The following is a 16703-nucleotide window of genomic DNA, read 5'->3' on the forward strand; positions in this document are numbered from 1 at the left end:
TTGACATCAGATAATCATTAATATGCAAATAAGTTGTGAAATTATGGACGTATTAATTTGGACATATGCAAATCTGGATAATGTTAACTACTATCTGAATTACTATATATATATATATATATATATATATAATTATTATTAGTTTTTTATTAATTTTAAATTATATATTTGTTTTAAGTTAAACCATGGAAATAAAAATGGGAAATGTTGCTTTGGCAGCTAGCTGAAATATTTCTTAAACGAGTTTGTTTTATTTCAGTTAACATTTATTTTATTTTAAGGAACAAATGAAATATTTCTATAAAATACAGTTTTCTGTTTATATTTTTACTTTGCTGTAACTGGCCTGATTCTGGTATGTAAAACTCATTTTTCACCATGCAATCAGTTGATAAATCCTTTTTTTTTTTTTCCTCGCCTAATATTTTCAGTATAATCTAAAGTTGGCTTGAAAATATTGTAAAGTATTCAGATTTAAAAAAAAATCTATGAATGTGTGTCATTGCTCCTCTTTAGCGTGTAAATGTCATGTTTTCCATCGCTTGAGCGTCTCTCAGTTTCCCGTCATTAGTGTCATTCTGTGTGGGTTTGATTGCTTATTAATCAGGCGCTAATGTTGAGACCCCAATTAACACTTCTACAACAGCTGATATTAATCATTAATTGTGTCTAGCAGCTCTTTCATGCTCTTTATCTACAGAGTTGAGTTTTTACTCGAAGGCACGTCTGTTGAAAAAATATTCTGATGCATTCACGTTTGATTTTTGAATGCTGTTATAAAGAAGTCAGAGTTTTATTTTCTAAAAAAAATGTGAGTGGTGTTTGACTGCAGAACTCACTGTAGTGATTCTTGAATGTTGCTAATGTGTTTGGAGTTGTTTTCTGTGTAGTTGCTAGGGTGTTATAGGTGGTTGCTACGTGGTTGGTAGCATGTTGTAGGTGGTTAGATCTATGGCTTGGGTCTCTCTATTAAAAAAATATATAGATTAGTTTTTATTAATATTTTGAATTTGTTTTTATTTTATTTTGTTTTTATTTTCCATTTTCTTAATTTTAGTAAAAGTTTACTTGATTTTTGTTGTGTGATTTCTGTCTTTTTTAATGTCCATATAGTTATTTTTTTAATGAAAATTAATTTAATTTTTTTTTTTTCATGTTCAACTGCTTGTTGATGGTTATAGTAGTTAACTAAAAACTAAAACAAAAAGAAAATTACTTGAAATAAAATAAGCATCAACTTAAATATAATGTAAAAATGTTGCATTTGTTTACATTAAACGTGATGTGCTAACATAACTAAAACTGAAATTTAAAAAATTATATAGATATTTAAAAATAACAGAAATTAATATAAATAACAAAAATAAACAACAATTACTAAAACTTTTAACTAAAATTAAAACAAACTAATTCATAATATTAGTAAATATAATGGTATCATAATGATGATTTAATAGTATCTCAATGAAACTAAATATTTCATATTGGTTGTAATAGATTGTGCAGGCGTTTATTGTGACACATAGATGTGATTCTCAATCTGACAGCTAATTTGTCTGGTGTACATGCATGAAAAGCACATCTGGACACTCGTGATCCTCCCGTCTCCCATCATCCCCGGCGGTGAGACAGGCTCCATCTGTCGCCATCAGCATCACATGACTGTTGAACTGGACACACGATTCTTCAGACCTCGTTGAGTGGCGGTAATTAAAAGATTGGAGTGTAGTCCGTGTTACAGATGCTGTCACTGCTGTCTGACACTACGGCCGTCTCTGTGGAAGCCTGAGGCTCTGAAACAGAAACATTGGCAGGAAAGCAGCCAATCGGAAACACCCTCTGCCTGTCAATCATTTGTGATGCTCAGTTTGCTGGCATCTGATTTGTACTTTGGGGGCGGGGTTTAGGAAAGAGGGTGTGTATTTTCTTTTTTTTTCTTTTTTTTTTAATCTATATTCATTTTGTGTTGTTGTTGTTGTGTTAGCAGGGAGTGGAAAGGGTTTTTAGACCGTGTTTGTGAACGAGCTGTTTTGTGTGTTGATGAATGTCAGAAGTTATGAAGTAATATGACTAGCAAATTTAACGTTCATTCATTTATGAGCATGTTTGCCAATTACAATGCATTTATAATTTCTGTTTTCAGTTGAATATTGTGTACGTGGAATGCGTTTCGTGTATATCATACTGTTTGTCGTTTTTAAAAGATTATTCCAGGTTTAGTAGAAGTTAAGCTCAAGTGATACCACATGCCTTCAGTTTGACTAATAATCATCAATTAGTCGTTATTATTTATATATAAGAATTTAAAAAAAACAAAAGTAAATTTGTTTGTATACATATTTAAATATATTATATTGTATTATTGTAACACGGGGACAGCAGAGTAAGTATTCAGTGGATAATACTCAGAGTATAAATAGGACCTAGGTTCGACTCTAGGAGGATTTAATAGTAGATATTGACTCGGTCTGTTACATATGTGTAACAGTAGCTGCCCATTACATCTGCATAATTACAAACTGTAAGTACAGGCTGTTCCATAACTTAGTTACATGGTAAGTGCATTTTGTTTCATGTAAGTACAACGGCTACTACTAAGTACTTAATTAGGTAATTACTCTGTATTATGACACCTTAAAATAAAGTGTTACCAATTTCTGTATGTTTTTTCTTTTTTTTCTCCCAACAATACAATTTTAACCGTGTGTGACTTATTTTCTGGAAGTTGGGTGCTAAGCGTTCATTCTAGTGGTCGACCAGTTGATCGGTTTAGCCGATTAATCGGTACCGATAACCGATTGACAAAATCGTCAGAAATTCATGCTGGTAGTTTTTCCGGTGCTGGGGCAGCTGAGAAGGCTTATGTTTGTTTTCATTCAGGATCCATTCTAAAAATGATCAGGTGATTAATCGGTTCTTGGCCAGTGCCAACCTAGTTATCATTATCGGTTTAATCGACTCTCAGTTGACGTCTAGTTCATTCATTCATTGTTTGCCAATGATAATTTTGGTTTAATATTTATTACAATTTTATTATGTATATACAGTATCAACATTATATTGACCATCATTTGCTCTGTTCTCTAGTAATCAGCTTTAACCATTAAGATGCCCGTATCGGTCAATCTAGAAAAATAGAAGGGCGTAGGCATATTTACTGTGTTCATGAAGGAATGGCTGAGACTGAAAAATGTGAAATGGACAATCCTGAAAGATGCCGTGAAGGGGCAAGACGGCCTCAGGCACATGCCTCAGTCTTGACCTTTGACCTCGACCTGGAGGATTCTTGACCTTTGACCTGCAGCCTATTTCAGAGAGTGCTGTTAAGAGGGTCCGTTCTCTTTGTCTTTCCTTCAGTATGTTTTCCCATAAAGCAACACTTTTCATCAAGCAGTCCCACACGTCCCTCTCCTGAAACAAAGCGAGTATTGTTGCCAGTGTGAATTACTGTTGAAACACAGCCATAAACATCAGCCGGCGTCCAGAAATTAGAGCAGCGAATCAACGGTGCACTGAATATTCGTGACGCATCCGCTTCATGAAAAAACCCAAGCGAAAAGTGAAAACACATGCTGATGGTCGCTTTGAGATCTTCAGTAATGTTTGGCATCTCTGTTCTTGGCCTTTTGTCTAGATCTGATCTAAAAGCTGCCTTGCCGTGTAACGCCTGCATACGCAGTGTCTTCACTGAAATCGAAGCTCATGAATGACTGACGTGAAAGACTCGATGTAGACACGTCATGTACAACACAAGAGACTCAACTCATTCTTCACTGCAGTGGCGTTTTATTAGATTATATGTGTATGTTTCTAACCTAATGATATGATACTCTAATAAACATAAAAATACACCGCACATAAATAAAACATCCTGTTTTAATTCGATAAGAACTATATAAGAAAAAAAAATATTATATACTACAATATAATATCATATATTACATATAAAAGTTAATAAATTACTTATATAAAAACTTATATAATTTTTACTAGTTTTTTCTATTTTGATTAACTAAAAAAAAGAATAATGAGAGAGGAAGAGAGAGTTTTTATTATAGTTTTTGCTATTTTAAATAATTTAAGAAAAAATATGTATTATAATTTTCTCATTTTTTTGTGTTCGTGTGTGTGTGTGTGTTTGTGTGAGCGTGTGTGTGTGTGTTCCTGTTGCGTCTGTACTTCATGAATAGGCTGATTGTGTGGTAATTATTGCTGTGGTTGGAGGTGGAGTGTGTTTAGCGGGTTATTGTCTGTCCTGGTTTGGACTGAGTGATTGAGTGTGTTTTGTTTTCACACAGACTCTGTATCTCCAGCCAGGAGAACATGCCATTCCTCTCAGATCACTGCAGGAAGGGCGCGTAACGCTCGCTCGGCCAGAAGATGGGATCTAATTCCCCCCTGACGTTAGATCCGGGCGTTCGGAGCCACTCAGATTCATTTATTCTGGATCAATCCATTTGATGGACTCACTTTAAACGTGTGTTTAGTGTTGATGAGCAGTTTAATTCTGTGTCAGTTCAATAGTATTGAGTTGAGCGCTGTTTTTACTGATGGTTTTGCTGTTAGTAGCTAATAGACGACAAACCAGCAGTCTGTTTCAGGTCACTCACAGGAACACAGGTGCTCCTTCATTCATTAAAGACGGTTCTGTATCAAAGCATATTTCTGCCACCTAAGAAAACAAAATAAATCATGCTTTGGTAATCATAATTTTGACTTTAAAAGTCAAAATTGTGACATAAGTCATAATTACAACATAAAATAAAAAATTGAAATTCACAAAAAGTGGTAATTATGAGATAAAAAGTCAAAATTATGACTTTAAAAGTCGAAAGTGAGACACTAAATTGAAATTAGATGAAGGCAGAATATACTATAACATAATTTTTTAAGTCTTATATAATTGACTTATGTCACTTTCGACTTATAAAATCATATTTCTGACTTATTTCAACCTTTTATCTCATAATTATCACTTTGTCAATTATACATACATGCGCATATATATATATATATATATATATATAACTAATAAAAATGACACAAAAACAACAAAATCGCTAAATTTAATACAACTTTAAAATTTTAAGTATAAAAATTAAAGTAAATAAAATTGTAATTATGTATAATTTAAAGTGTTAACAAAAACTATAATAATATATAATTAACCTGACAGAAAAACAATGGAAGTCTGTGAGAGGAGTTCTCTAAAACAATATTAGCTCTGTATGTGATGATTTTTCTCACTCATACTGTGTGTGTGTGTGTTTCTGCAGGTGTTCTGCATGTCTCATGGAGAGTTGCATCTCTCACCCTGTGTGTTTGCGTGTGTGTGTGTGTGTGTGTGTGTGTGTGTGTGTGTGTGTGTGTGTGTGTGTGTGTGTGTTCACAGCATGTGTTGTTTGTTTGTCTCACCTTGCCGTTTTCTCCAGTGTAACTCTGCATTATTAATCCCCGTCCCGCTGTGTGTGTGTGTGTGTGTGTGTGTGTGCAGTGTGAGCAGTCTCATCTGCTGCGGGAGAACGAGGAGGTTCAGGAGAGGACGACGCTGCGCTACGAGGAGCGAATCACAGAGCTGCACAGCATCATCGCCGAACTCAACAAGAAGATAGACCTGCTGCAGGGAGCCACCATCAGGTCTCACACACACACACACACACACACACACACACACACATTATATGTGACTTTCTAGAAGCTGCCTGTATAAACTACTTAGAGGTGGCCAATATGATATTTACTGCCAACCGACCAACATTTTAATCTTTTAATAGTTCAATAATAACTAATATTTTAATTTTACTAAACTAAATATTTAATATTACTACTAATTAAAATATTTTATAATTAAATTAAATTAACTAACTATTTTAACTAAATATTTTAATCTCTTAATAGATCAATGATGACTAATATTTTGGGTAACATTTTACCCAATGAATTGACTTGAGCAGAATTTCTGTCTGTAATAAATACTGATTATTAAAACAAAGCACAATATTCAGTCCTGCTCGTCCAGTCATTAGTTTTTCATCATTAGTGCTCATTTTAGTCGGCTGGGAAAATGTAAACACATATTTCTTTTCTAGTTGACACAGCCAAACATTTGTTCCTCACAGAGATCGCCAGCACACACACACACACATTCATAAAAATACACACAAACACACTCAGAGAACAGTTGTGTTTGGACCACACATTTACATTCATGTATTTAGCAGATGCTTTATTCAAAGCAGCTTACAGTGCAGGAACATAAGCATGCACACGTACAGTAAGAGTGTGTGTGTGTGTGTGTGTGTGCGCGAGCGCAGCTGTCTGAGGTCGGTCTGGTCTTCAGCGCCGGCGGTGGTCTCGTCTGCTGAGACTCCTGGGAGAGTTTTACCCTTCAGCATCTGACCGGAGACACGCAGATCATCTCTAGTTCTGCTCCTAAACTTCCTGAGCTGCTTCCCATAGGCAGAAAACTTCAGCTCAAATATAAAGAAGTACACAATTAGAGTTTGAATAATAATAATAATTAAGCCCATTTTTAGGACTATTATGTTTTTTAGTGGCATTTAAGCTCATTTATACACATAATTGTGATAACTGTAATGCGTCTGAGTTTGATTGTAATCTCATTATTTTTAATAATGATCCTCAATAGATTCTCAACAGTAATACAGCTTGTTTTTTTAATTAAAAACAGGTCTAATTAAAGGCATTACAAGAAATACTGCCCTGATTTATGAACTGTTTACAGTTGACAGTGTTTTATTACATTAATGAGAATTAGGAAAGAAAAAAATGACAATAAAGGTAAATGTAAAATAATAACGTAATGGAAATTGTCATAATAATAAATATATGAAATAATAAATATAAATGCAAAATAATAATGTCTTGAAAGTAATGTCATCATAATTCTAATGAAAAATAATACATATAGATGAAAATAATGACAATAATGCAAATATATAATAATAAAGTAAATATAAATGTAAAATAATAATGGCTTGGAAATAAAGGCATAATGCAAAATATTAAATGTAAAACAATTGTTATTTTACATTTATATTATTGTCATTGTTTTAATGACTATGTATTGAAAATAGTGTCATAGTAATGCAAATGTAAAATAATAGTCATTAAAATAGTCATGTAAATGTAAAACATGTGAATATAAAATTATTCTTACAAATAATGTCAGTAATGAAAATATAAATGTAAAGTAGTAATGTCATGAAAATAATATCATAAAAATTCAAATCTAAAATAATAAAATTAAATGTAAAATAATGCCATAATGATGCAAACATAAAATGGTAAATGTAAAATTTAGTGGCTTCATGCAAAATATAATTTTCCAGCTGGATTGTATTACAGATGTGGTTGGCTCTGTGACAAATTGCTTTGCTTCTCTTTTGTAAGTGGCTTTGGATAAGTGCTGGATGAAGTGTTGTCTGTGTAGGCAGCTGACGAGGGTTTGGAGCGGAGCTTCTGTGTTCACTGAGCACTAACCCTTCCCTCTAAAGCCTCTTACTGTGATTTATAGCTTCGTAACTCTGCTCGATGACAGATATCAGCTGCTTTAATGCTCCGTCCGGGTAAATGTTACCCAAGCGCGTCTCATCTTGTCATTTGGCCTGGAAACCCAGCAGGAGATGAGTGTCTCCTTTCATCGTTTATTCTGAAGATATCGCGTTCATCTTACTAAATGAACTGCATGACAATAGCTCGATTCGTTCTCCAGCTCATGAATTCTTGTGATGGGAGACGCAGTGAACTGGTGACCGTGTGTCCAGCTGCATGTGAATGAGAACCACTCCAGTGTTTAATGAGAATCGCCTCATATGTATGCAGCAGGTCGGGTGTTTGTATCCTCGTTAGGGAAATTAGAATATGCTGAATGACTTTCATATTCATCCCTGAATCATAACTCTGCAGTTTGATAAAATAGCTGCTGTATGCAGTATTAAGGGGGAAATTAGTTTCTAAATAAAACATGCAGTTTTGAAAAGAAAAAGACCAAATTCTGAGAGATAAACTCACAAGTGCATGGGGAAAAAGTCTGAATTGTGATATAAAAAAATCACAATTACCTTTTGTTTTTTTTTTATTTCAAGGTGGAACCAAAAAACAAAACAAAAACAGAATTGTGAGATGAAAACTGAGAATCTGAGAAAAAAGTCAGAATTGCGAGAGATGGACAGAAAAACAGTAAATTAAATAAATAAATAAACAATTACAAATAAAATAAAATAGATATAATTAACCAATATATAAGTAAATAACCAAAGAAATCCCTTCTGACGGATGACAAACATTACACGTTGCCAGTTACAGGTGCACAAGGTTTAATGAAGTCCATAAAGGGATCCCAAGTCATAAAAGGATTTGAGTGAACCAGAGAGTGAGCATCTGAACATTTCAAGTCTGGGAAAAGAGAAAAAACATTATTATTTTTTTGTAATCTTTGGAGGAATCACGCTTCCATAGATTGGTGCTCACACTGAAGCAGAGTGTTTTTGATGGGCTCAGAAACACAGGATCAACAGAACATCTCACTTTCTGCGATGCTTCTTCTCGTTCATCATAACGTGTGTGTGTTTCTCAGGGAGGAGGATGAGTTTTCCGAGCTTCGCTCCGATCTCAGTCACAGCCAGCAGGAGGTTAACGAGGACGACCGGAGCGTCGATCAGGACCCCGACCAGGCGTCCATCTCACTGCCTGAGAACCAGTCCACGCTGGTCACTGCAGACATGGGTAAGAGCAGCTGTACAAAACCTGAGCGATTATTGTATTTCCAAATCCAGTCTCAGAAATGCAGACTGACAGACACGAAACCTGCCGGAAATATGAAAAACATTATTTATGAGGAACGGAATATAACCGCAGAATGTGATGCCTTTTTTGGAAAAAAAAGGTTTTATTATTACATTACTTCATCATGACAGTTAAGCACATTTGAACTGCAAAATGTTCATTGCTGTAATGTAAAGAAGATATTTACATTACAGTAATGAACATTATGCAATATAAATGTGCTTAATTGTTATAATGCAAATGTAAAATAATAAATGTAAATATAAAAAAACTCTTACAAATAATGTTATAATAATGCAAATGTAAATAAATATATATATATATATATATGTATATGTGTGTGTGTGTATATATGTATGTATGTATGTATGTATGTGTCATTACAATAATTACATAATGATAATAAATTTAAATGTAAAATAATTATTTAATTAAAATAATGTCATAATAACCATTCAATAAATAAAACTATTCAACATCATGCCTGTTTTTGGAAACATTACAGTTTTTGAAAAATTAAGCACATTTGAACTGCAAAATGTTCATTACTGTCATGCAAAAAGTGTAAAACATGTTGCATCATGGTAGTATTTTATTTATTTATTTGCTATTATTGTATGCTGATTACAATCAAATATTACATATATATTTCTGTGATACAAACTAAAAACATATTAGATTAATAAGAATTACTGTTGAGAATCAACAACAAAAACTCTTGACTTTGTTTGCGTTTCTATAATGAGAACATGTATTTGTCAGGGAAGGACTGTCACTGTGTTCCTAAAAACAGGCTTCACTGTTATTATTCGTTATTTGTATTATTTGTCTATTAATTTGAGGGTGAAATGTTGTGAGATTCTTGTGTTGTGTGAAATGAAATGTTGTGACTTTGAATGAGTTTGCATGGTTCTGGAGGTCACGTCTCTGTATCACTGCAGACTCATGGGAAATATTGGCCTCGTTTGTGTTTTCACACACAGACACCAGTGAGATCTCCAGTGTTTCTTCCAGACAGCAGTGAAGTTCATTAGAGAGCAAATAAAGGCTTTTGCTGAGAGAGAGAAGCCTTCTCTGTGCGTGTGTACAGTTCGTGTTTCCCATAGTGCTTCGCTCTTGGTTTATAACGGCAGATGAAAGACAGACAGACTGGTTTTGCTGAGCGTAATCGTCGTCTTCACTCTGCTTGCTTTTGTTTTTCCACTTGATCGAGCCGATACGCTCCACACAAAAGCTTTTAAAGTCCTCAGCAGTCGGGATGCTGTCATTGTCCCTTCAGTCTAATGGCGTGTTTCATTATGAGTGTATTGTAGGAGCATTCCCAGCATGCATCACTCCCGTCTGTGAAAGGAAATGACAGATTCGGATTCTACAGGCTTTATTGCCGTGATTAAAACAGCTTTGCATTACAAAAGTGGAAATAATGGAGTTGTTTTCCACTTGCGATTTAGAGAAATTAACTTGAAATTACAATTTTATATTCAGACTTTTAGTATCATTGATAAACTATTAGAGTTTTAGCGAATATATATATATATATAGTCAAAACAAAATGTATTCAGACACCTTCAACATTTGTCACATTATCACAGTTTAATTGCTGTAGTTTAGAAAATGGTAATAAAATATGATTAATTCGCAATTAAAGAAAAAAACACTTAAGCAAAACATGCTCAGGTCAAAGTGTCTGAATAATTTTTGGTTTGACTGTATGTGTGTGTGTGTACACACACACACACACACATCTTTTAATTAATATTATTGGTTTTATTTTTAACAAAGCCGTTTCCATGAGTGCAGACTATTTCATTTACTTCGTACAAAATTAAACTTCAGAAGCGTGTCATTAAAGTGATGAATCTCTAGTTGAAATGATCCTGGAGGAGGCTCAATGTGAAGCTCACCCAGTGTGTTTCCCACGAGCGCTTTTATGTTTCACGGTTAATGTATGACGGCACATTGCCTGCAGTTGTGAATATTAATACAGCTCTGGATCAATAATCTGCTCATGTCAGCGATCGTATTGATTCATATGAGCTCTGATTTACTCCGGTTTTTCCATTTCATTTGCCTGCTGGACGCTGGATGAGCAGGTTTGGATGATAATATTATTACAGGTTAGACGGGAGACTTCATGGAGTTCTCAGGTATGGTTAATGCAAGTTATTGAAGTAATTTCTTTAATTTCAGACTTTTGTATCTTGGCAAATCTAAGGGCAATTTGAGACATCGTTGAGATCTCGTCTGAAACTTTAGAAGAATTACTGGGGTTATTTTCTCAGGAGAAACATCTGAGGATCTGGAGATTTCAGGAGAAGTCTCTGTTTGCTCCCTACTTTGATCTCATTGCTGTGTAGGAGAGACATTACAGTAATTGTATGTGTGTGTTTTTTGTTTTCTATACTTTTATGTGATATTTAAAACATATTTTTAAGCTGTTTATTTAATGTTTTCATATTGTGTTCTTTAATTTGACTTTATTAGCTCTCCTATTATTCTTAGAATTGTTTGTGCTTTGTAAATAAATGTCTCCGCTAAAATAGGATGCGAGTGCAGTTTCATGCTGGAGAAATTCCCAATAATGGACTGCAAGTTTACATTTACATTCAGTCATTTAGCAGATGCTTTTCTCCAAAGCGACTTACAAATGAGGACAATAGAAGCAATCAAAAGCAACAAAAGAGCAATGATACGCAAGTGCTATAACAAGTCTCAGTTAGCTTAACACAGTACACATAGCAAGGTTTTTTTTTTTTTTTTTTTTAAGAAAACAAGCAGTTTGTAAATGAATAGAGTCTAAAAGGGACAAGTTTTTTTTTTTTTTTTTTTAAAGAATAGAATTATAATAGAGAGTGCTAGTGTTAGAGGGTCAAATAAAGATGGAAGAGATTCTTGAAGATGGTTAAGGACTCAGCTGCTGGGATTGAGTCGGGCAGGTCATGCACCAGGAGGGAACAGTTAATGTAAAAGTCTGTGAAAGTGATTTTGTGCCTCTTTGGGATGAACAATAAAGAGACGTTCACTTGCAGAACGCAAGCTTCTAGAGGCACATAAGTCTGAGTACTGAATTTAGATAAAGGGGTGCAGAGCCAGTGATTGTTTTACAGGCAAAAAAAAAAAAAGTGAAAGTTGACTGAGATGTGTGTTTTTCCAGATAACTGCAGTGACCTGAACTCAGAGCTGCAGCGGGTTTTGACGGGTCTGGAGAGCGTCCTCTGCGGGCGCAAGAAGAGCACATGCAGTCTGTCCGTGGCGGAGGTGGACAGACACATCGAGCAGCTGACCACCGCCAGCGAACACTGCGATCTGGCCATCAAGGTAAACACCTCACAGATGCAGTACAGGAGCCCACAGACACTAGAACGTGCACAGTATCACAAACTGCAGTCTGACGGGCTGGCTTTGGCAACTAAGAGCTTGACTGACAGGCGATCTGACCAATCATAACGCCCAATCCACCATCATGCCCGACAAACAAATCAGACAGGAGGGTTGATTAACTTCGTGGACTTAAACTTGAAAAATATTGTGTATTGATGTCTTTCCACGGTTGAAATAAAATATGCTATGATGTTCATTCATCTTTGTTTTCGAAATATTTTGACTTTATTCTCGTGGTTTCGACTTTGTTCGCGAGGTATTGTGACTTTAGTCTCGTAATTTTTTAACATGGCACTAAAACGCTGTTGTACTATTCTGATTCTATTCTTTAAAAATAAAAAAAATTAAAAATAAAACTTGCCCCTTTTAGACTTTCACACTATTCATTTACTAACTGCTTGTTTTCCTAAAAACAAGAAAGAAAGATACCTTGTGATTTGAAAGTCTAATGTAGTGACTAGTTCTTTGGTGAAGAGCGATGCATGAAAGTTATTCATGTGTGAAATAATCTGTGAATTCAGATCACAAAATGTCTTAAAATATTCCTCTAATTTCTTCTGTTTTTTTTTTTTTTTATGTTTCTGAAAGAAGTCTCTTCTGCTCACCAAAGCTGCATTTATTTGATCGAAAATACAAAATAAAATGTGAAATATTATTGCAATTTTAAACAGCTGTTTTCTATGTGAGTATCTGTTAAACTGTAATTTATTCCTGTGATGCGCAGCTGTATTTTCAGCATCATTACTCCAGTCTTCAGTGTCACATGATCTTCAGAAATCATTCTAATATGCTGATCTGCTGCTCTACAAACATTTCTGATTATTATCAGTGTTGAAAACACTCGTGCTGCACAATATTTTTGTGTAAACCGTGATACATTTTAATTTCAGGATTCACAGGTGAATAGACAGTTCAAAATAACAGCATTTATTTGAAATATAAATATTTTGTCACATTATAAATGTCTTTACTGTCACTTTTGATCAATTTAATGCATCCTTGATTAATGAAAGTATTAATTTTGAATGATAGTGTATTTTACATTGACTCACCCCTAAATGGTGCACAAAAACAGAGCGAACAGTGATTGGTCTCGTTACCTGTCAATCAGTCGGTCTCTTCCTGTCTCTTCCCGGTTCTTGGCCTAAATGAGCTGCAAAGTAGACTCGACTTCACAATATTTCATGTTGATAGTAAAAAGTCTGGAGCTGAATGACTCCACATTTCATATTTACACACACTTGTCCCCCGTGCTCATGCTCTCAATAATTCAGTGCAGGCTGGATGTGAGTGATGTTAGAAGAGTCTGTAGTTCCTGGACTGATCCCGCATTAGTGTGTGGCGCTTCATGTCACGGCTCTGCTGCGTAATCTGGTTCACTGGTGCGGTCAGACCATCAGAGGCCATACAGTCTCCCGCTGAGGGCCGTGAAGCTGTGTCTGCTGGCAAAACTGCATTATTTCTCAGGAGAAGTATCTGAGAAACAGAAGATTTCAGCAAAAGTCTTCATTTGCTTTGCATTTTGATCTTATGGCCATCTAGAAGAAACAATTGTTACATTGAGATTAGTTTTCTATATGTATTAATACTGTTATATGATTTTAAAACAATTTTAATGTTATTGCTGTCATCTTGTCTTCTTGTCGTCTTCATGCACTGGTAATTTTTGCAATTTTGGTCAATTTTAAGGCTACAGTAAAGGAAACATCCAAAATACACATTTAAGTGTTGATTTAATTATATTTGCATTTGTAGATGTTAATTGCAGTACATATCTTTAAATGCTGTTTTCTCAAAAATAAGTTTGTTTCTCCACTTCAGCAGCATACTCCAGAACTTTTAGCTTTAGTTTAGTTTAAGTTTTATTCTTATCTATATTCGGAAGAATTTTGCTGAGGGGTTTGTTTATACCATCATTCGCCATGTTTTATTATTACACTTTATCTATTTGCACCTGTAGATTTCAGTTGCAAAACATAACATTAAACCGTTTTAATTTTCAGGATTTTACAGAGGGGTTTGTTCATCATTCACCTGTTATACATTTAATATTTTATTTAATATTTTTAGTTTTTGTTTTCAGTCTGTTGAGAGTATTTTCTGATTTACTGAGCGATAAAAACAGAAATCCAAAATCACCTTTAACACTAATATGTTATATATACTAATTACAATACAATACATATTGTATGTCAAAGTGTTTTCCGCCTCACAGCAACAAAAATCCATTGTTCAAAATTCTGAGCTGAACATGTGTGCAAACTAGTGCATATTTTATTACATGATGCATCATTTGCATGTTTAAGCATAGCATGTCAGAAAAAGGGTCTTTGCACACTGAGTCCGAATGTCGTCTGAAATTTTTAGCACATTAAAAAATAAATACAACCTTGCGTTTTGTCAATCACGTTTACACACTGGCTCCGAAACGTTCGTCCATCATTAAAAAATTCGGACCAGGTTCGATTTTCTGCATTTTTGCATCCGTAGCAAGCATTTTGATAGGAAAGGATGACGAATACGGAAAAAAAAATGCATACGAAAATTTAGGACTCAGTGTGTCCTTAATACACATGGACCTTAATGCAAAAAAATTTGTCTTGATGTACTGTGATTATTCAACTGGGAACGTATGGTGAGATCTATTACTTTTTTTACCCTATTCACCTTGCGTTAATTTTAGTTTATGAACTTTCCTATTATTGTTTAGCATTTTTTAAAGCTTTATAAATAAATGAGCTGACTAAAGAGCAAATGTTTTGAGTGCAGTTTCTTGTGGAAATGTTCTCCTCCTCTTTGCTGCAGAGCACTTAAACGAGGAGTTTGCCCTTAAAAGTATGCACTTACTCTTGGAAGTTACATAAAATCTTCAGTCTTCAGTGTCACATTTGAGTGCTTAATCTTGTCATCTTACATTATTGACACACTATTTTCCTATTTTGATATTATAAAGTTGCTTTGACATGATCTGTATTGTTAAAAGTGCTATATAAATAAAGGTGACTTCACTTGACTTGACATGAACCTTCAGAAATCATTCTAATATGCTGATTTGCTGCTCGAGAAACATTTCTGATTATTATCAATGTTTAAAACAGTTGTGCTGCACAATATTTTTGTGGAAACTGTGATGCATTTTATTTTTCAGGATTCACAGATGAATAGAAAGTTCAAAAGAACAGCATTTATTCGAAACAAATGTGGGAACCTCATATGAGGCTGAAACTGAGCTCTTTTAGCTAGCTTTGTTTGTGTGTGTTTGCAGACGGTGGAGGAGATTGAAGGCGCTCTGGGCCGTGATTTCTACCCCAGTCTGTGTGAGGAGCGTGTTCGCTGGGAGAAGGAGCTGGCTGGACTCCGGGAGGAGAACGAGAGCCTGACGGCGATGCTGTGCAGTAAAGAGGAGGATCTCAACCGCACCAAAGCCACCATGAACGGCATCCGAGAGGAGCGAGATCGCCTGCGCAGACGCGTGAGTGACGCTACCCTCAAACCACGCATTCATTGTTTAGGTTTAGTCAATTCAATTCAAGTTTATTTGTATAGCGCTTTTCATGATGCAAATTGTTGCAAAGCAGTTTTACAGAAAATTAAAGTTTCTACATTATATCTAGTAGTAGCTTATCAGTGGTGACTATCTCAAGTTGATGTCCATATGGCAGAAATGTACGGTAGAAATCAGTTAATGACGTAATCAAACAGACGGTGAACACTATTAACAGCAATGATTTATGTTGCGATCAAACTTATAGCAAAATTTGGTAGCTCTGTATGTTGTCTGAGGGTTGGCATCATCTGAGGTCCTCTGAGGGGTTGGCATCGTCTCTTCTCAGGTGTTCTGGATCCAGACTGAAGCTTGTGTAGTTCCTAGTTACGGCAGAAACAGAGAAGGTAATACAGAGAAATTAGCGTAGCTGCTGTTCCAACTCAGCAAAATATGATGTGTTCAACCCAAGCAAAAGAATGAAAATGTGCATTTGATCATGTAACTGAAGTACAAGGTTATGAGATGCATTATATGAATGCTTGGCTAAAGAGATGTGTCTTTAATCTAGATTTAAACAGAGAGTGTGTCTGAACCCCGAACGTTATCAGGAAGGCTGTTCCAGAGTTTGGGAGCCAAATGCGAAAAAGCTGTACCTCCTTTAGTGGACTTTGCTATCCTAGGAACTACCAAGAGTCCAGAGTTTTGCGACCTTAGGGAGCGTGAAGGATTGTAGCGTGATAGAAGACTAGTTACGTAATCAGGAGCTAAACCATTTAGGGCCTTAAAAGTAAGTAGTAATATTTGTAACTGATACAGAACTTAATAGGTAGCCAGTGTAGAGATTGTAAAATTGGGGTAATATGATCATATTCTCTTGACCTGGTAATGACTCTAGCAGCTGCATTTTGGACTACCTGTAGCTTGTTTATTGAAGATGCAGGACAACCAGCTAGATAGTCATGAATGCATGAATTAGCTTTACTGCATCAGAAACAGGTAGAATGTTCCATAACTTGGCAATGTTTCT

The 16703-nt window shown here is 35.1% G+C and overlaps 1 protein-coding gene across 5 annotated transcripts in view; it reads left to right on the top strand.

The window, feature by feature from the left end:
* The window catches only part of mcc (MCC regulator of WNT signaling pathway), a 92364-nt gene that overhangs the window by 41635 nt on the left and 34026 nt on the right, over positions 1 to 16703 (top strand). For all 5 annotated transcript variants that reach the window (XR_009271342.1, XM_058775869.1, XM_058775870.1 and 2 more), the window contains 4 exons: positions 5495 to 5637; positions 8600 to 8748; positions 11963 to 12126; positions 15455 to 15661. Coding sequence is in view for 4 of the 5 variants with exons in the window: in XM_058775869.1 (XP_058631852.1) it covers positions 5495 to 5637; positions 8600 to 8748; positions 11963 to 12126; positions 15455 to 15661 (663 nt within the window). In the remaining variant the exon portion in view is untranslated. The remainder of the gene's footprint in view (positions 1 to 5494; positions 5638 to 8599; positions 8749 to 11962; positions 12127 to 15454; positions 15662 to 16703) is intronic.

This window comes from Onychostoma macrolepis, chromosome 05 (assembly GCF_012432095.1).
Source record: "Onychostoma macrolepis isolate SWU-2019 chromosome 05, ASM1243209v1, whole genome shotgun sequence".
Classification (NCBI taxonomy): domain Eukaryota; kingdom Metazoa; phylum Chordata; class Actinopteri; order Cypriniformes; family Cyprinidae; genus Onychostoma; species Onychostoma macrolepis.